Source organism: Elephas maximus, chromosome 3, assembly GCF_024166365.1.
Source record: "Elephas maximus indicus isolate mEleMax1 chromosome 3, mEleMax1 primary haplotype, whole genome shotgun sequence".
Taxonomy (NCBI): domain Eukaryota; kingdom Metazoa; phylum Chordata; class Mammalia; order Proboscidea; family Elephantidae; genus Elephas; species Elephas maximus.
Window position 1 is genome coordinate 150,272,189 of NC_064821.1, and position 21,136 is coordinate 150,293,324.

At 39.5% G+C, this 21,136-nt stretch overlaps 1 protein-coding gene across 1 annotated transcript in view; it reads right to left on the reverse strand.

Annotated features, from left to right (window-relative positions):
• The window catches only part of BRDT (bromodomain testis associated), a 106,094-nt gene that overhangs the window by 26,144 nt on the left and 58,814 nt on the right, over positions 1 to 21,136 (reverse strand). Inside the window, 1 exon segment of the mRNA XM_049875564.1 lies at positions 5,067 to 5,272. Coding sequence (XP_049731521.1) covers positions 5,067 to 5,272 — 206 coding nt within the window.

The window sequence follows — 21,136 nt, forward strand, 5'->3', positions numbered from 1 at the left end:
CTTTCAGAGAAGAGTTAACACCACTACTACTAAAGGTATTTCAAAGCATAGAAAATGATGGAATACTACCGAACTCATTCTATGAAGGCACCATTTCCCTGATACCAAAACCAGGTAAAGACATCACAAAAAAAGAAAATTACAGACCTATATCCCTCATGAACATAAATGCAAAAATCCTCAACAAAATTCTAGCCAATAGAATTCAACAACATATCAAAAAATTAATCCACCATGAGCAAGTGGGATTTATACCAGGTATGCGAGGCTGGTTTAATATTAGAGAAACCATTAATGTAATCCACCATATAAATAAAACAAAAGACAAAAACCACATGATCTTATCAATTGATGCAGAAAAGGCATTTGACAAAGTCCAACGCCCATTCATGATAAAAACTCTCACCAAAATAGGAATTGAAGGAAAATTCCTCAACATAATAAAGGGCATCTATACAAAGCCAACAGCCCACATCATTCTAAATGGAGAGAGCCTGAAAGCATTTCCCTTGAGAACGGGAACCAGACAAGGATGCCCTTTATCACCGCTCTTATTCAACATTGTGCTAGAGGTCCTAGCCAGAGCAATTAGGCTAGACAAAGAAATAAAGGGCATCCGGACTGGCAAGGAGGAAGTGAAATTATCTCTATTTGCAGATGACATGATCTTATACACAGAAAACCCTAAGGAATCCTCCAGAAAACTACTGAAACTAATAGAAGAGTTTGGCAGAGTCTCAGGTTATAAGATAAACATACAAAAATCACTTGGATTCCTCTACATCAACAAAAAGGACATTGAAGAGGAAATAACCAAATCAATACCATTCACAGTAGCCCCCAAGAAGATAAAATACCTAGGAATGTATCTTACCAAAGATGTAAAAGACCTATACAAAGAAAACTACAAAGTACTACTACAAGAAACTAAAAAGGACCTACATAAGTGGAAAAACATACCTTGCTCATGGATAGGAAGACTTAACATAGTAAAAATGTCTATTCTACCAAAAGCCATCTATACATACAATGCACTTCTGATCCAAATTCCAATGTCATTTTTTAATGTGATGGAGAAACAAATCACCAACTTCATATGGAAGGGAAAGAAGCCTCGGATAAGCAAAGCATTACTGAAAAAGAAGAAGAAAGTGGGAGGCCTCACTCTACCTGATTTCAGAAGCTATTATACAGCCACAGTAGTCAAAACAGCCTGGTACTGGTACAACAACAGGCACATAGACCAACGGAACAGAATTGAGAACCCAGATATAAATCCACCCACATATGAGCAGCTGATATTCGACAAAGGCCCAGGGTCAGTTAATTGGGAAAAGATAATCTTTTTAACAAATGGTGCTGGCATAACTGGATATCCATTTGTAAAAAAATGAAACAGGACCCATACCTCACACCATGCACAAAAACTAACTCCAAGTGGATCAAAGACATAAACATAAAGACTAAAACGATAAAGATCATGGAAGAAAAAATAGGGATAACCTTAGGAGCCCTAATACAAGGCATAAACAGAATACAAAACATTACTAAAAATGACGAAGAGAAACCCGATAACTGGGAGCTCCTAAAAATCAAACATCTATGCTCATCTAAAGACTTCACCAAAAGAGTAAAAAGACCACCTACAGATTGGGAAAGAATTTTCAGCTATGACATCTCCGACCAGCGCCTGATCTCTAAAATCTATATGATTCTGTTAAAACTCAACCACAAAAAGACAAACAACCCAATCAAGAAGTGGGCAAAGGATATGAACACACAGTTCACTAAAGAAGATATTCAGGCAGCTAACAGATACCTGAGAAAATGCTCTCGATCATTAGCCATTAGAGAAATGCAAATTAAAACTACGATGAGATTCCATCTCACTCCAACAAGGCTGGCATTAATCCAAAAAACACAAAATAATAAATGTTGGAGAGGCTGCGGAGAGATTGGAACTCTTATACACTGCTGGTGGGAATGTAAAATGGTACAACCACTTTGGAAATCTATCTGGCGTTTTCTTAAACAGTTAGAAATAGAACCACCATACAACCCAGAAATCCCACTCCTCGGAATATACCCTAGAGAAGTAAGAGCCTTCACACAAACAGATATATGCACAACCATGTTTATTGCAGCTCTGTTTACAATAGCAAAAAGCTGGAAACAACCAAGGTGTCCATCAACGGATGAATGGTTAAATAAATTGTGGTATATTCACACAATGGAATACTATGCATCGATGAAGAACAGTGACGAATCTGTGAAACATTTCATAACATGGAGGAACCTGGGAGGCATTATGCTGAGCGAAGTTAGTCAGAGGCAAAAGGACAAATATTGTATAAGACCACTAGTATAAGATCTTGAGAAATAGTATAAACTGAGAAGAACACATACTTTTGTGGTTACAAGGGGGGGAGGGTGGGAGAGGGTTTTTTACTCATTAATTAGTAGATAAGAACTGCTTTAGGTGAAGGGAAGGACAATACTCAATACATGGAAGGTCAGCTCAATTGGACTGGACCAAAAGCAAAGAAGTTTCCAGGATAAACTGAAGGCTTCAAAGGTCCGTGGAGCAAGGGCGGGGGTTTGGGGACCATGGTTTAAGGGGACTTCTAAGTCAATTGGCAAAATAATTCTATTATGAAAACATTCTGCATCCCACTTTGAAATGTGGCATCTGGGGTCTTAAATGCTAACAAGTGGCCATCTGAGATGCATCAATTGGTCTCAACTCACCTGGATCAAAGGAGAATGAAGAACACCAAGGTCACACGACAACTAAGAGCCCAAGAGACAGAAAGGGCCACATGAACCAGAGACCTACATCATCCTGAGACCAGAAGAACTAGTTGGTGCCCGGCCACAACTGATGACTGCCCTGACAGGGAGCACAACAAAGAACCCCTGAGGGAGCAGGAGATCAGTGGGATGCAGACCCCAAATTCTCATAAAAAAACCATACTTAATGGTCTGACTGAGACTAGAGGAATCCCGGCGGTCATGGTCCCCAAACCTTCTGTTGGCACAGGACAGGAACCATCCCCAAAGACAACTCATCAGACATGAAAGAGACTGGACAGTGGGTAGGAGAGAGATGCTGATGAAGAGTGACCTATTTGTATCAGGTGGACACTTGAGACTGTGTTGGCATCTCCTGTCTGGAGGGGGGATGGGAGGATAGAGAGAGTTGGAAGCTGGCAAAATTGTCACGAGAGACTGGAAGGGCTGACTCATTAGGGGGAGAGCAAGTGGGAGTACGGAGTAAGATGTATGTAAACTTATATGTGACAGTTTGACTTGATTTGTAAACGTTCAATAAAAGTTAATTAAAAAAAAAAAAAGACATTCAGGTAGCTAACAGATACATGAGGAAATGCTCATGATCATTAGCCATTAGAGAAATGCATATCAAAACTACAATGAGATTCCATCTCCCTCCAAAAAGGCTGGCATTAACCAAAAAAACACCAAATAATAAATCTTGGAGAGGTTGTGGGGAGACCGGAACACTTATGCACTGCTGGCGGGAATGTCAAATGGTACAACCACTTTGGAAATCGGTTTGGTGCTTCCTTAAAAAGCTAGAAATAGAACTACTATGCGATCCAGCAATCCCACTCCTTGGAATATATCCTAGAGAAATAAGAGCCTTTATACGAACAGATACAAGCACACCCATGTTTACTGCAGCACTGTTTACAACAGCAAAAAGGTGGAAGCAACCAAGGTGCCCATCAACGGATGAATGGATAAATAAATTATGGTATATTCACACAATGGAATACTACGCATTGATAATGAACAGTGAGGAATCTGTGAAACATTTCATAACATGGAGGAATCTGGAAGGCATTATGCTGAGTAAAATTAGTCAGTTGCAAAAGGACAAATATTGTATAAGACCACTATTATAAGAACTGGAGAAATAGTTTAAACAGAGAAGAAAATATTCTTTGATGGTTATGAGAGGGGGGAGGGAGGGAGGGTGGCAAAAGGGTATTCACTAATTAGATAGTAGATAAAAACTACTTTAGGTGACAGGAAAGACAACACACAATACAGGCGAGGTCAGCACAACTGGAGTAAACGAAAAGCAAAGAAGTTTCCTGAATAAAATGAATGCTTCGAAGGCCAGCGTAGTGGGACCATGGTTTCAGGGGACATCTAAGTAATTGGCATAATAAAATCTATTAAGAAAACATTCTGCCTCCCACTTTGGAGAGTGGTGTCTGGGGTCTTAAACGCTAGCAAGCTGCCATCTAAGATGCATCAATTGGTCTCAATCCAGCTGGACCAAAGGAGAATGAAGAACACCGAGGACACAAGGTAATTACGAGCCCAAGAGACAGAAAGGGCCACATAAAGCAAAGGCTACATCAGCCTGAGACCAGAAGAACTAGTTGGTGCCGGGCTACAACCAATGACTGTCCTGACAGAGAACACAACAGAGAACCCCTGAGGGAGCAGAAGAGCAGTGGGATGCAGACCTCAGATTCTCATAAAAAGACCAGACTTAATGGTCTGACTGAGACTAGAAGGATCCCGGTGGTCATGGTCCCCAGACCTTCTGTTGGTCCAGGACAGGAACCATTCCCAAAGCCAACTCTTCAGACAGGTCTTGGACTAGACAATGGGTTGGAGAGGGATGCTGGTGAGGAGTGAACTTGATCAGGTGGACACTTGAGACCATGTTGGCATCTCCTGTCTGGAGGGGAGATGAGAGGGTGGAGGGGGTTAGAAGCTGGTGAAAGGAACATGAAAAGAGAGAGTGGAGGGAGGAAGCGGGCTGTCTCATTAGGAGGAGAACAACTGGGAGTGTGTAGCAAGGTGTATATAAGTTTCTGTGTGAGAGACTGACTTGATTTGTAAACTTTCCCTTAAAGCACAATAAAAATTGAAAAAAAACAAAGATTTATTCTTTTACCGATTATCGTTTGCTCTTTGTACTACTGAACAGTTGAATCATAGTCACTTGACGAACTTGAAATTTAATATGTTTAATATACATGGCTATATACCTCCCAAGGCCTCCTTTAATCAAGTAAATTACATACCTCTGATTTTCTTGAAATACTCTGAGTTCCTCTGTATTGTGTTCAAGATGTTTCCGTACTAGTTCCTGCGTTCGAGCTCTTACTTCCTTTTCTATTGCTGCTTTTCTAAACTGGTTGAAGAGCTCATCTGAGGATTTCAGTACACCTGATGTTTTGACTGGTTTGCCTAAACTTTTCCAAGAGTCTGCATTCTTGATCTTTATATCCTAAAACAAATGTATGACTCAGTCTATGTCTAGAGATATCAATGAAATTTTGGAAGGAGGACAATAATTTTTTATACAGTAATAGATCAGATTACGTTTTCAAAGATTCTCATAACTTTTACTTAAACTTAAGTTAAAGATTACAAAAATCAGAAAAACAAGATAAAAGTTTCAGAATAGATAATCTAAACATAATTATTCATCTAAGATTAAATAAAAGTAGTATGCTTGCTAGTTATTTCAATTTAAGATATATTAACTAACTTAAAATATATTAATTGCATGACAATCTGCAGAAATAAACTAGTCACTGTAATGAAGATATTTTTGACCCTATAGGGAGAATAAAGCATTAATGAGATGATTAATAAGAGGCTAGGTAAGATTAGGCCATAAGAATGGCATAGGATTTGTTGGGAACTCCTGACATTGGTATGTTTTTCCTTTCCGTGATAGAAAGAAAAAAATAACTGATTGTGACCAATGTTCCTAAATAAGATACGCCATGGTCTAGATCAGTACTATCCAATAGAAATATATGTGATTTCAAATTTCCCAGTAGCCAAAAGTAAAATTAATATTCTAGATAACCCAATACACACAAAGCAGAATCATTTCAACTTGTGATCAATATAAAAAACTTAAGATATTTTATTTCATACTAATTCTTCAAAATTCAGTATCTATTTTACAATTATAGTACATCTCAATTCAGGTGCTATATTCTGATCAGAAATAACTGATTTGTATTTATATTTCATAAAATTTATAGCTGAAAAAGTAGATGTATATAACTGAGCTGTTCCAAATATACTTAAGCTTTATAATAACTGAACTGAATATCATTTTTTAAATTTACATTAAAAATAAATTAAATTAAAAAATTAGTTCCTCAGTTACACTTGCCACATTTCAAGGACTCAATAGCCATATGTGGCTAGTAGCTACCATATTGAATATTACAAGTTTCGATGGCCTTTCTAGAAATTAACCTGCCTATCTGTGGCTAAGGAAAGAGAATCAGGCAATGCCTAAACATCTTCTGCTGAATTTTCTTTTTTAATAATTGTCTACTTGATAATTATGCTTGATTGCTGTTTTGATATATTTCCATGAAATATTAGGGAAAAACTTATCCACGGTCCCATATAAGGAAAAAGAAAATTTATGACTAGATATACCTTTGGGCCTTTAATTTCTGTCCTGAAATAATAAAAGGGATCAGAATGAACCCCCACCAACGCACGCAAAGACCTTTGCCAATGACCATCTAGTTGTACTTACAACACCTTCCTTATAAGTTGCCGATAAAACCTCTGTTTTTTCCCTATCTACAGAACGAGCTAAATACCAGTTCCAGAGCTAATGTGACTACTCAGTCAGTTAAAAAATCTCACCTTCACACAAAGATTTGAAACAGGGCAGGTAATACCTGGTAGTGTATTTAGGTAGCATATTCTGTTAAAGGAAGGATGATACCCTGGTCTCTCGCTCTGTGTCCTGAAATGTCTATTTCATTGCAACGAATTTTGGCAGGCCCTATAACAGGAGAAAGTTCACATGTGGGTTTGGAGCACAGCAAAGTTTTTCAGGTATTACCGAGGATGAGAAATCTTTTGACAGACAGAGATGAAGGTGGAAAGCATTTCTCATGGAAGAAGGAACATAATCTACCAGATGTATCTGACGAGGAATGAGTAGTTTAGTTTCAATGAATTTCAAGGCATATAGTTAAGACTGAAGAGCTAGACTGGGGTCAGAACGTAGAGGTATTTAATTATCATTCTTCCAGCACAAGTTGGAAACCAATAAAGGTTTCACACAGATGAACAATACAACCACAGCAGTACATCAAGATGGCTAATCTAAGAATTTAAAAGTGGAATGAATTAAAGCAAGTAGAGTCTCAAGTCAGTCAGACCAATAATGAATGTTAAAAGAACTAAGACTAGCATTGATGTTGGCAAAACGGTAGTGCAGGCCACTCCAAGTTCCCATCTCTTCACAGAAACATCACAAAATATACTTAAGTTTGTATGTTTGTAAACAAGAAAATATAAGAACCAACTTTTCCAGAACTATGGAAAACTATGCAGCAACCGTAAATGCTGAATCAAGAAAAAGACAACTCAAACATAGTAGGAAAGCTTTGTGGCATTTTTACATGCCTTTGTGGCACAGTCTCCCCAGCTCAGTGCCAGTCTTGAAGATGGCAGCCCATGTGCCCAGTGTGGGACTCTGGTCTCTGGTTCCAGTGGGAGTATAACAGACCTTATTTGCAAATTATTGTGTATGTTGGTTCTAACCTGTATGGGGGCTACATGAGGACTGGTACAAGGTACCTTTCCTGTTTCACCTCACACAGAACCTACTCAAGGTGGTAATGCAGTAGACATTGCTTGAAAACACAGTAAGGTAACCATCAACCTACAACTGCCTAGGGTAACATATTATGGTTGACATAACACAGGCTGCTTAAGCCTCAGAGGAAAATCTGGGTTGCTGTGGGAAATTAGGGCATTCAAAAGCACCTGTGTATACTGGAAAACTCATAAAGCCACATGCACGCCCAGGGCAAGGCACACACTCAGAAAGAGCTAAGAAGACCCTAAGTTTTCACCTCTGACCGATCACTAGGCTCAGAGCAAGCCTGGCCAAGTGTTGAAGGACAGCCCCCACACAGAGTCAACCTGCAAAAACTAGGAGAGGTATTTTTTCTTTCTTCTTCCACTTTTTTTTTTTTTAGTTGTTGTTAGGTGCTGTCGAGTTGTTCCAATTTATAGTGACCCTATGCGCAACTGGCAGTTCCCTGTTGATATATTGCTGCAGCTGTTTTAGAATGATCTTCAGCAGAATTTTACTTGCGTGTGATATTAATGATATTGTTCTATAATTTCCACTTTCGGTTGGATCACCTTTTTTGGGAAGAGGCATTAATATGGCTGTCTTCCAGTCAGTTGGCCAGGAAGCTGTCTTCCTTATTTCTTGGCATAGATGAGTAAGCACCTGCAGCGCTGCATCCGTTTGTTGAAACATCTCAATTGATATTCCGTCAATTCCTAGAGCCTTGTTTTTTGCCAACTCCTTCAGAGCAGCTTGGACTTCTTCCTTCAGTACCATTGGTTCCTGATCATATGCTACCTTTTGAAGTGGTTGAAGATTGACTAATTCTTTTTGGTATAATGACTCTGAGTATTCCTTCCATCTTCTTTTGATGCTTCCTGCATCGTTTAATATTTTCCCCATAGAATCCTTCACTATTGCAACTCGAGGCTTGAATTTTTTCTTCAGTTCTTTCAGCTTGAGAAATGCCAAGCGTGTTCCTCCCTTTTGATTTTCTATCTCCAGCTCTTTGCACATGTCATTATGATACTTTACTTTGTCTTCTTGATCTGCCCTTTGAAATCTTCTGTTCAGTTCTTTTACTTCATCAATTCTTCCTTTTGCTTTAGGTTCTTGATGTTCATGACCAAGTTTCAGAGTCTTCTCTGACATCCATCTTGGTCTTTTCTTTCTTTCCTGTCTTTTTTTTTTTAGCTCTGTCAAAAAAATTAGCTGAGATTAGGAAGCCAACATGGTGCCATGCCATCATTCTGCAGCAAAGATCTGAAAAACTAAGTAAAACAGATGCAGACATCAACTTCGGGACCCTAAGAATCAAATGAAAGGATAAGGAACTAGATCAAACACTGAATGGAAGAACAAACTAATGGAAAAAAGAGACAACAGGAGAGATATCGAGTGGAGGTCCCCTGCCAACTAACAAAGTACGGTGTAACCATCTTGCACCACAGCCAGCAACGACACTGGAAATTAAGGGAATTTGTAAAAACCAAACCAAACTGACAAGAAATATTAAAGGGAGCCCTTTGGTTAGACAACCAACAACATCAAACAACAACCAGAGTCTAGGACACAGGACAGCATCAGCCAGATACCAACCTAGGTAAAGAACTCTTGATAATAAAACAAAGCTAAAAGACTTAAAACAGGACAACAGAGAGATGCCAATCCATAAATGATAACAATGTCAAAACAATAAAAGGGTGAATAAATGCTGTTAGGTATTAAAAAAAAAAAAAAAACCCATTGCCATCCAGTCAATTCTGACTCATAGCGACCCTACAGGACAGAGTAGAACTGCTCCATAGGGTTTTCAAGGAGAAGCTGGTGGATTTGAGCTGCTGACCTTCTGGGTAGCAGCCTGAGCTCTTAACCACTGTGCCACCTGGGTGTAGTAGGTATAGAACTTTCAAATGGAGAGGAAGGCAAGGTAATATCAAGTAATAGAAGACTGGTTTAAATTTAGGAAGGATAAATTCCAAGGTAACCACAAAGAAAGTTAACAAATCTCATCAGCATAAAAAAAGAATTGGTAAACACAAAATCTGTAATAACGAAAGAAAAGAAATTCTACAAACAAAAGGAATTCAGTACAACAAAGTAAGGGGAACAAAGAAAATGTCAGCACCACAAAAAAAAAAAAAAAAAGCACAACCATATGAGAGTAATAAACTCATACCTATCAATAATCACACTGAGCATTAATGGCTTAAACACACCCGTAAAGAGACAGAGAATAACAGGATGGATAAAAAATCACAACCCATCAATATGCTGTCTACAGGAGACACAACTTAGACACAAAGATATAAACATATTAAATATGAAAGGATAGAAAAAATATATCAAGCAAACAGTATCAAGAAAGGGCAGGAGTGGTAATACCAATCTCGGATAAAACAGACTTTAAGGCAAAATCAGCTATAAAAGACAAGGAAGGACATTATATAATAATCCATCAAAAAGACATAACCTTAATAAATATCTACACACCCAACGACAGGGCTCAAAAATACATAAAACAAATTCTAACAGCACTGAAAAGAGAGACAGTTCCATAATCACAGTAGGAGACTTTAACACACCACTCTTGGTAAAGGACAGAACATCTAGAAAGAAACTCAAGAAAGATACAGAAGATCTAAAGGCCAGAATCAACCAACTTGACCTCATAGACATATACAGAACACTCCACCTAACAGCAGAAAAGTATACATTCTTTTCCAATGCACATGGAACATTCTCCAGAATAGAACACATTTTAAGCCACGAAGCCACCCTCAATGAAATCCAAAACATCGAAATAATACAAAGCATTGTCTTTGATCACAATGCTATAAAAAAGTAGAAATCAGTACAGGAAGAACAAGGAAAAAAAATCAGTTACATGGAAATTGAATAACGCATTGCTTAAAAAATATGGGTAATACAGTAATTAAAGGGGAAATAAAAAAAATTCCTAGAATTAACTGAGAATGAAAATACATCATACCAAAACCTTTGAGATACAGCAAAAGCAGTACTCAGAGGTCAATTTATAGCAATAGATGCACACATCAAACAAGAAAAAAATAACAAAATCAAAATGTTAGCTTTACAACTCTAACAAATAGGGAACAGCAAAAGAAACCCACAGCCACCAGAAGAAAGAAGACAATAAAGATCAGAGCACAAATAGAGAATAGAAAAACAACAGAAAGAATCAACAAAACCAACGGTTGGTTCTTTGAAAAAATCAACAAAATGGAGAAACCACTGGACAAATTGACAAGAAAAAGAAGAGAGGAAGCAAAAAACCCAAACAAGAAATGAAATGGGGGACATTACAACAGACCCAACTGAAATAAAAAGGATCATGACAGAGTACTAAGAAAAACTACTCCAAACAAATTTGAAAACCTAGAGAAAATGGACAAATTTCAAGAAACATACTACCTACCTGAACTAGCAGAGACATAGAAAATCTGAACAGACGCATAACAAAAGAATAGATTGAAAAGGTTAAAAAAAACCAACAAAAAAATTCCTGGCACAAATGGCTTCAATGGAGAATTCTACCAACATTTAGAGAAGAGCTTACACCAGTACTACTCAAACTATTTCAGAACACAGAAAATTCGTTCTATGGAGCCAGCATAACCCTGATACCAAAGCCAGGCAAAGATGCCACAAAAAAGAAAACTATAGACCAACATCTCTTGTGAATATAGACACAAAAATTCTCAACAAAATTCTAGCCAATAGAATTCATCATCATAGCAAAAAAATAACATACCATGACAATGTGGGATTCATGTTGGGTATGCGACGATGCTTCAACATTAGAAAATCAATCAACATAATCTACCACATAAATAAAAAGGAAAGAATCACATGATTATCTCAATCAATGCAGAAAAGGGATTTAATAAAGTCCAACGCCCATTCCTGATAAAAAACTCCCAATAAAATATGAACAGAAGAGAAATTCATCAATGTAATAAAGGGCATCTATACAAAACCAGTAGTGTTCTGCTGCTATTCATAAGGTTTTCACTGGCTAATTCTTTTCAGAAGTAGACTGCCGGGTCTACAGAAGGATATTTACCTGTGTTTTATTGACTATGCAAAGGTATTTGACTGTGTGGATCATAACAAATTATAGATAACATTGTGAAGAATGGGAATTCCAGAACACTTAATTGTGCTCATGAGGAACCTGTACATAGATCAAGAGGCAGCTGTTTGGACAGAACAAGGGCATACTGAGTGGTTTAAAGTCAGGAAAGGTGTGCATCAGGGTTGTATCCTTTCACCATACCTATTCAATCTGTATGCTCAGCAAATAATCCGAGAAGCTGGACTATATGAAGAAGAACAGGGCGTCAGGATTGGAGGAAGACTCAATAACAACCTGCATTATGCAGATGACACAACCATGCTTGCTGAAAGTGAAGAGAACTTGAACCACTTACTCATGAAGACCAAAGACCACAGCCTTCAGTGCGGATTACACCTCAACATAAAGAAAACAAAAATCCTTGCAACTGGACCAATAAGCAACATCATGATAAACAGAGAAAAGACTGAAGTTGTCAAAGATTTCATTTTACTTGGATCCACAATCAACAGCCATGGAAGCAGCAGTCAAGAAATCAAAAGACACATAGCACTAGGCAAATCTGCTGCAAAAGATCTCTTTAAAGTGTTGAAAAGCAAAGACCTCACCTTGAAGACTAAGGTGTGCCTGACCCAAGCCATAGTATTTCCAATCGCCTCATATGCATGTGAAAGCTGGACAATGAATAAGGAAGACCGAAGAAGAATTGATGCCTTTGAATCGTGGTAAAAAGGAGACAAATACTGAATATACTATGGACTGCCAAAAGCACAGACAAATCTGTCTTGGAAGAAGTACAACCAGAATGCTTCTTGGAAGCAAGGATGGCAAGACTGCATCTTACATGCTTTGGACATGTTGTCAGGAAGGATCAGTCCCTGGAGAAGGACATCATGCTTGGCAAAGTACAAGGTCAGTGGAAAAGAGGAAAACTCTCAACGAGGTGGATTGACACAGTGGCTGCAACAATGGGCTCAAGCATAACAACGATTGTTAAGGATAGAGCACGACCAGGCAGTGTTTCGTTCTGTTGTGCACAGGGTCTCAATGAGTTGGAACTGACTTGATGGCACCTAACAACAACATACAAAACCAACAGACAGCATCATTCTCGATGGAGAGATGCTGAAAGCATTCCCCTGAGAATGGGAACAAGACAAGGATGCCCTTTATCACTAGTCCCATATAACACGGTGCTAGAGGTCCTATCTAGAGCAAGCAGGCAAGAAAAAGTAATAAAGGCCATCCAAATTGGTAAGGAAAATGTAAAATTATTGCTATTCATGAATGATATTATACCTAGAGAATGCCTAAAGACTCCACAAGAAACCTACTGAAACTAATTTAAAGATTCAGCACGGTTGCAAGATATAAGATAAACACAGAAAAATCAATTGGATTCCTATACAGCAATTAAGAAAACTATGAAAAGGAAATTAGGAAAGCAATATCATTTATAATAGCCCCTAAAAAAAAAAAAAAACTTAGGAATAAATCTAAACTGAGATACAAAAGACCTATACAGAGAAAACTACGGAGTATTACTGCAAGAAACCAAAGAGACCTACATAAATGGAAAAGCAAACCATGCTCATGGATAGGTACACTCAATACTGTAAAAATGTCAATTCTACCCAAAGCAATCTCACAAATACAATGCAATCCCGACCTCAATACCAACAGTATTCTTTAATGAGAGAGAAAAACTAACCATTAACTTTATATTGAAAGGAAAGAGGCCCAAGATAATTAAAGTATTATCAAAGAAGAAAAACAAAGTTGGAGGCCTTGCACTACCTAACCTCAGAACCTACTATACAGCTACAGTAGTCAAAACGGCCTGGTACTGGTACAATGACAGACACACTGACCAATGGAATAGAATTGAGAACTGAGATATAAATCCATTCACCTACAGTCACCTGATATTTGACAAAGGCCAAAGTCCATTAAATGGGGAAAAAACAGACTTTTTAACAAATGATGTTAGAAAAACTTAATGTCTATTTGTAAAAAAAATGAAACAGGACCCATACCTCACACCATACACAAAAACTAATTCAAAATGGATCAAAGACCTAAATATAAAACCAAAAATTATAAAGGTCGTGGAAGAAAAAATAGTGTTAACAATAAACCAAAGAAGACCAAACCCAGTGCCATTGAGTCGATTCTGACTCATAGCGACCCTAGAGCACAGAGTAGAACTGCCCCATAGCTTTTCCAAGGAGCGCCTGGTGGATTCAAACGGCTGACCTCTTGGTTAGCAGCTGTAGCACTTAACCACTATGCTATCAGTGTCAACAACAGGGGCCTTAATATATGGCATAAACCTTAACTAACGATGTACGTCTTAGCCTGGGTTCTCTAAAGAATCAAAACCACTGAAGCGTATAAATACATATATAGACAGAGATTTTTATCAAGGAAGTGGCTCACTCAGTTGTAGAGGCTGGACTGTCCCAAATCTGTAGGTCAGGATAGAGTCTTCTGCTGATTCACGTAGCCACAGGGGCTGGTGAACCCAAGATCTGCAGGTCAGAGAGCAGGGCTCTTGCTCAGAGGCTGCGAAGATTGACAAATCCCAAGATCAGCAGGCAGGACCACAGGTAAGCTGCTAGCTCAAGTCTCAAGAGCCGGAGGTCAGATGAACAAGAGCCAACTGCAGGATCCAGAACGAGCAAAAGCCCACGAGCCTTGCCAGAATGTCCACTTATATTCCATGCAGGCCACACGCCCAAGGAAACTCCCTTTCTACTGACTGGTTACTCACAGCAGATCCCATCATGGAGGTGATCACTTTATACCAAATTTTATCAGAGAAACGATCATATGCAACTGTCAAACCACTGAGAATCAAGGCCTAGCCAAGATGACACACAAACTTAACGATCATAATACACAAACACCAGAAGATAAGCTAGAAAACTGGGATCTTCTAAAAATTAAACACTTTATGCTCCTCAAGGAGCCATGATGGCACAGTGGTTAAGAGCTACAGCTGCTAACCAAACATTCGGCAGTTTGAATTCACCAGCCGCTCTTTGAAAACCCTATGGGACAGTTCTACTCTGTCCTATAGGGTTGTTATCAGTTGGAATCGACTTGACAGCAACGGGAGTCGCCCAGAAAGTAAAAAGGCCGGAAAAAAAATTTTGGCTGAGGCATATTTGACAAAGGTCTAATCTCTCTAAAATCTATAGGGAAATCCAACACCTCTACAATAAAAAGACAAAAAATCCAATTAAAAAATGAGTTAATGATATGAACAGACACTTTACCAAAGAAGACATTCAGGTGGCTAACAGACACATGAGGAAAGGCTCACAATCATCAGCAGCTAGAGAAATGCAAATCAAAACTACAATGAGACACCATTTCACCCCAACAAGGCGCTATCCAAAAAACACAAAATAATAAATATTGGAGGGGTTCTGGAGAGATTAGAACTCTTATGCACTGCTGGTGGGAATGTAAAATGGCACAACCACTTTGGAAAATGATTCGGTGCTTCCTTAAGAAGCTAGAAATAGAAATACCATACAATCCAGCAATCCCACTCCTAGGAATATAAAAAAAAAAATAGGCATATGCACACCCATGGTCACTGCAAATGGTACATTTGGAAATTGATTTGGCACTTCCTTAAAAAGCTAGAAATAGAACTACCACATGATCCAGCAATCCCACTCCTTGGAATATATCCTAGAGAAATAAGAGCCTTTACAAGAACAGATATACACATACCCATGTTCACTGAAGCACTGTTTACAATAGCAGAAAGATGGAGGCAACCAAGGTGCCCATCAGTGGATGAATGGATAAATAAATGATGGTATATTCACACAATGGAATACTACACATTGATAAAGAACAGTGAGGAAACATGGAGGAACCTGGAAGGCATTATGCTGAGTGAAATTGGTCAGCTGCAAAAGGACAAATTTTTTATGAGACCACTGTTGTAAGAACTGGAGAAACAGTTTAAACTGAGACAAAAACATTCTTTTGTGGTTATGAGAGGGGGGAGGGAGGGAGGGTGGGAGAGGGGCACTCACTAATTAGATAGTAGATTAAGAACTACTTTAGGTGAAGGGAAAGACAGCACACAATACAGGGGTGGTCAGCACAACTGGACTAAACCAAAAGCAAAGAAGTTTCCTGAATAAACTGAATGCTTCGAAGGCCAACGTAGCAGGGGCAGGGGTCTAGGGACCATGGTTTCAGGGGACATCTAAGTCAACTGGCATAATAAAATCTATTAAGAAAACATTCTGCATCTCACTTTGAAGAGTGGCATCTGGGGTCTTAAACGTTAGCAAGCAGCCATCTAAGATGCATCAATTGGTCTCAACGCACCTGGATCAAAGGAGAATGAAGAACACCAAGGACACAAGGCGATTATGAGCCCAAGAGACAGAAAGGGCCACATGAACCAAAGACTACCTCATCCTGAGACCAGAAGAACTAGATGGTGCCTGGCTACAACCGATGACTGCCCTGACAGGGAACACAACAGAGAACCCCTGAGGGAGCAGGAGAGCAGTGGGATGCAGACCCCAAATTTTCATAAGACCAGACTTAATGGTCTGACTGAGACTAGAAGGATTCTGGTGGTCATGGCCCCCAGACCTTCTGTTGGTCCAGGACAGGAACCATTCCTGCATCCAACTCTTCAGACATGGATTGGACTGGACAATGGGTTGGAGAGGGATGCTGGTTAGGAGTGAGCTTCTTGGATCAGGTGGACACTTCAGACTATGTTGGCATCTCCTGCCTGCAGGGGAGATGAGAGGGTGGAGGAGGTTAGTAGCTGGCAAAATGGACACGAAAAGAGAGAGTGAAGGGAGAGAGCGGGCTGTCTCATTAGGGGGAGAGCAATTGGGAGTGTGTAGCAAGGTGTATATGGGTTTTTGTCTGAGAGACTGACTTGATTTGTAAACTTTCACTTAAAGCACAATAAAAATTATTAAAAAAATTATTTGGTGGTTATGAGGGTGGAGAGAGAGGGGGAGTGGAATTCACTAACTAGATAACTAAGACGCATCAATAGGCCCCATCTCACTTGGAGCAAAGGAGAATGAAGAAAACCAAAGACACGAGAAAAATATTCGCCCAAGAGACTAAAGGACCACATGAACCAGAGACTTCACCAGCATGAGACCAGAAGAACTAGATGGTGCCCGGCTACTATCAATGACTGCCCTGACAGGGAGCACAACAGATAGTCCCAGACAGAGTAGGAGAAAAGTGTGGAGCAGAACTCAAATTCACGTAAAAAGACCAGACTTAACAGTCTGACAGAGACTGGACGAATCCCTGAAATTATGGCCCCTGGGCACATGGTTAACCTAGAACTGAAACCATTCCTGAAGCCCACTCTTCAGATGAAAGTTAGACAGGATAATAAAACAAAAAAATAATACACATGAGAAATGTGTTTCTTAGTTCAGTCAGATACATGAGACCAAATGGGTGACTCCTGTTTGGAGGCAGGATAAGAAGACAGGAAGGGACAAGAACTGAATCGAATGGACACAGGGAACCTGGGCTGGAAAGGGGGAATGTGCTGCCACATTGTGGGGATTGCAATAATGTCATAAAAGAATATGTGTATAAATTTTTGTATGAGAAATTAACTTGAGCTGTTAACTTTCACCTAAAGCACAATTAGAAAAAAAAAAAAAAAACTCATGAATAGGTTTACACACAGAAAGAAACAATTTTTGATGGTTACGAAGGAGGAGACAGGTAGGAAGGGAAAAACACTAGCCAACAGATAAGTGATAACTTTGGTGAAGGGTAAGGCAGTACACAATACTGGGGAAGTCCGCACAACTTGAACAAGGCAAAATCATAGAAGCTTCATAGACACATCCAGACTCCAAGAGGAACCAAGTTACTGGGCTGGGGATCATGGTCTCGGGGGACATCTAGCTCAATTGGTGTTAACATACTTTATTAAAAAAATGTTCTACATCCTACTTTGGTAAGTAGAGTCTGGGGTGTTAAGAGCTTGTGAGCTACTGGTCTCATCCTGTCTGGAGCAAAGGAGAATGAAGAAAACAAAAGATACAGGGAAAGATTAGTCCAAAGGGCTAATGGATCACAACTACTACAGCCTCCACCAGACGGAGTCCAGAACAACTAGACGGTGACCGGCTACCACCACTGACTGCTTTGACAGGGAGCACAATAGAGGGTCCCAAATAGAGCAGGAGAAAAATGTAGAACAAAATTCAAACTCACAAAAAAAGACCAGACTTACTGGTCTGACAGAAACTGTAGAGACTCCAAGAGTATGACGCCCAGACACCCTTTTAACTCAGTGCTGAAGTCACTCCTGAGGTTCACCCTTCAGCCAAAGATTAGACAGGCCTATAAAACAAACAATAACACACATAGTTCAACCATGTATGTGAGACTAAATGGGCACACCAGTCTAAAAGTAAAGATGAGAAGGCAGGAAAGGGGACGAATGGAAATGGGAAACCTGAGTTTGAGAAGGAGAGAATGTTGACACATTGCAGGGTTGGCAACCAATGTCACAAAACAATTTGTGTATTAAGTGTTTCATGAGAAACTAAAGCACAATTAAAAAGAAAAAAGAAGAAAAACTGAAGTATTCACAAGTATGTGGAAATTAAACAACACAGTCTTAAACAACCAATCGGTCAAGAAAGAAATCAAAAGGGACATTAGAAAATACTTATAAACAAATGAAAACATAAACACAACAAACTAAACCTTATGGGGTGCATCAAAGACAGTGCTCAGAGGGAAATTACAGCAGTAAATGCCTACATTAAAAAAGAAGAAAGAGTACACATCAATAACCTAACTTTACACCTTAAGGAACTAGAAAAACAAGAATAAACTAAACGCAAAGCTACCAGAAGGAAGGAAACAATAAAAATTAGAGTGGACATAAATGAGATAGATAATAGAAAATAACAGAGCAAGTCAACAGAACCAAATGTTAGTTCTTTGAAAAGAGAAACAAAAGCGACAAGCCTTTATACCAGACTGACCAAAAAAAAGACACAAATAACTAAAATAAAAAATGAAAACGGGGGATTTTAGTGAAATAAAATGGATTACACGCAGTCCCGGGATTATGAGCTAGTTCTGTTCCTAAAACTGTCTTCAGGTCAAATTTTTACATAAATTGGAACAGTAAGGCATGGTTAGCATCTAACATCAGCTAGTGAAATGTTTGTCTTAGTATACGGTGTACATTTCTATGCATAGAAAACATTACAGAAACGCTTCCAGATACACTAAAACATCTTTAACATAATAGTAGAGTAATAAAAATCATAATGTTTTGATGCTTGTTGCAAAATAAAAGCCGCTACCACTTGCAAGTACACGGTATTCAGGCCCCCCCAGGCTCCTACAATGAGCGGCGCTTCTCCCACGTGTGCAGATGCTGCAGCAGGTCCTTGGGTGGCTCCTGTGACATGGTGCGCCAACTACAGCCGGCAGGAGCAAGCAGAGAGCATGTGTGCATCCACCTCCCTCAGATCTTGGAAAAGGCGGGCCCCACCATCTATGTGCTCTAAGCACTGCCGCTTCTTTCAGCATGGCAGCCCTGGCCAATTAGTATGCTGCGAAATGAGCGGGCTGCCTACAAGGGGCTGCCCATCCAATAATAAAGGAGCCTTGCTGCTCTGAGCTTGTCAACCAGTGGGGCTGCAGAGAGGAGAGGGCTAGAGTGTCTGGAATGGGCCAGTCCCTCATCCCTTTTTGGCTTTCTCTGAGTTAGTTTTTTTTTCTGATAGGCTTTATGGGGGTTGGTTCATGACTATGAGTTGTAAGTAATTCAGTTGTTGGTAACCTAGGGATTGGTTATATAAGAAAATACTATGAACAACTGTATGCCAACAAGTTAGGTAATATAAATAATATGGAAAAATTCCTCAAAACACACAAATTACCTAACCTGACTCAACAAACAGAAAATCTCATCTTTAAAGCTTAAGCCAAAAATGTCCCCTGAAACCTTCTTAAAAGCAAACAATAGTTTAGCTTAACTAGTAAAGAATGTCTGCCTTGAGCACTGTGTTCTTCTAATATGTATCTATTTGGGATCAAATTGACAACTGCAACTTGAAAGATTAAATGGGAAATTTAAGGGGCATCGAGTTTATATTAATGGGGGAGGAACAACTTGGAAAAGGACAAAAACGCTTGTACAACTTAAAGGATGTAATTAATGTCACTGAATTGTACATGTAGAAGTTGTTGAATTGGTGTACATTCTGTTGTGCATATTCTCAATAACAATAAAAAATAGAAACAAAATCTCAACAGAACAAGATTAAATCAGTAATTAAAAAAAAAACAAAACGCCTAACAAAGAGAAATCCAAAACCAAATGGCCAGATGGCTTTAAGACAGGCAGCCTCAAAGCTCAACACTTCAAGGAGACAAAGGCAGCCTCAGAGCTCGGCACTTCTAAGAGACACCTGCTCTGGCTTACCCTCCTACACTGAGCAAAACAGGCTACACGTTCTTCTGAAACTGTTCTTGACGAGGTAGCTATAGAATGGGCCCAAAACTGTCCTTGGCAAGATAACCACAGAACAGCCTTAGTGGTGGCCCCAACTGGTCTTAGCAGGCTTTCTATGCTATCTCAACACTTCAAGTGACCTATCAGCTCATTAAGTGCAAAATACACAAAAGCACCCCGCTGGAAAATTGAACCCTTGTCTAGAGAAAATACATAATCACCCCCAAGCCCTGAGCACCTGCATGAAGGTCAACCCTGAATATTCATGATGAATTTAAATTTCGTTCTCTGCTCTCTGTAAAAGCCCCCCTCCCCAAGCTGCCTGCGCAGTCTTAGAGTCAGCAGCCCCGATTGCTCCTTTCCTTGTACAATGAAATAAAGGTGTCTTTCTGATCTCCCACCTTGGACTCTTGTTTACTTGCTGTGACAAGTCACGCCAAGCAACACCTGGGATTTTCACCTGGCAACAACTTCACTGGTGAACTTACCAAACATTTAAAAAAGAATTAACACCAATCTTTCTCAAACTTTTCCAAAAATAGAAGAGGAAACACTTCCTAGATGAACAATTTCTTTTATAAGGATCAGCACAAAGCTGGTTCCTATGAACCAGAGGTTAAAAGACGTCCCAAATGTCTAACTTTGCCAAGCTGTTGTACCACTTCATCATCTCTAACATCACCTACTCCCTCTTGCCTCAGTACTCTCCCTAATTCGCTGTAATGTCTCACAGAACTCACAAACCGTATAAAGGAAATGGCTTCTGTGGTTGTGGAAGCTGGCAAGTCCCAAATTCATGGGTCAGGCATAGGCTTCTCCCTGGCCCTCAGTCTCTGCCCAAAGCCACTCAGCTTTCCTGCTCCGTGGGCCAAGAAGCCCACTGCACCATCTCCTATGGGTCTCTGCT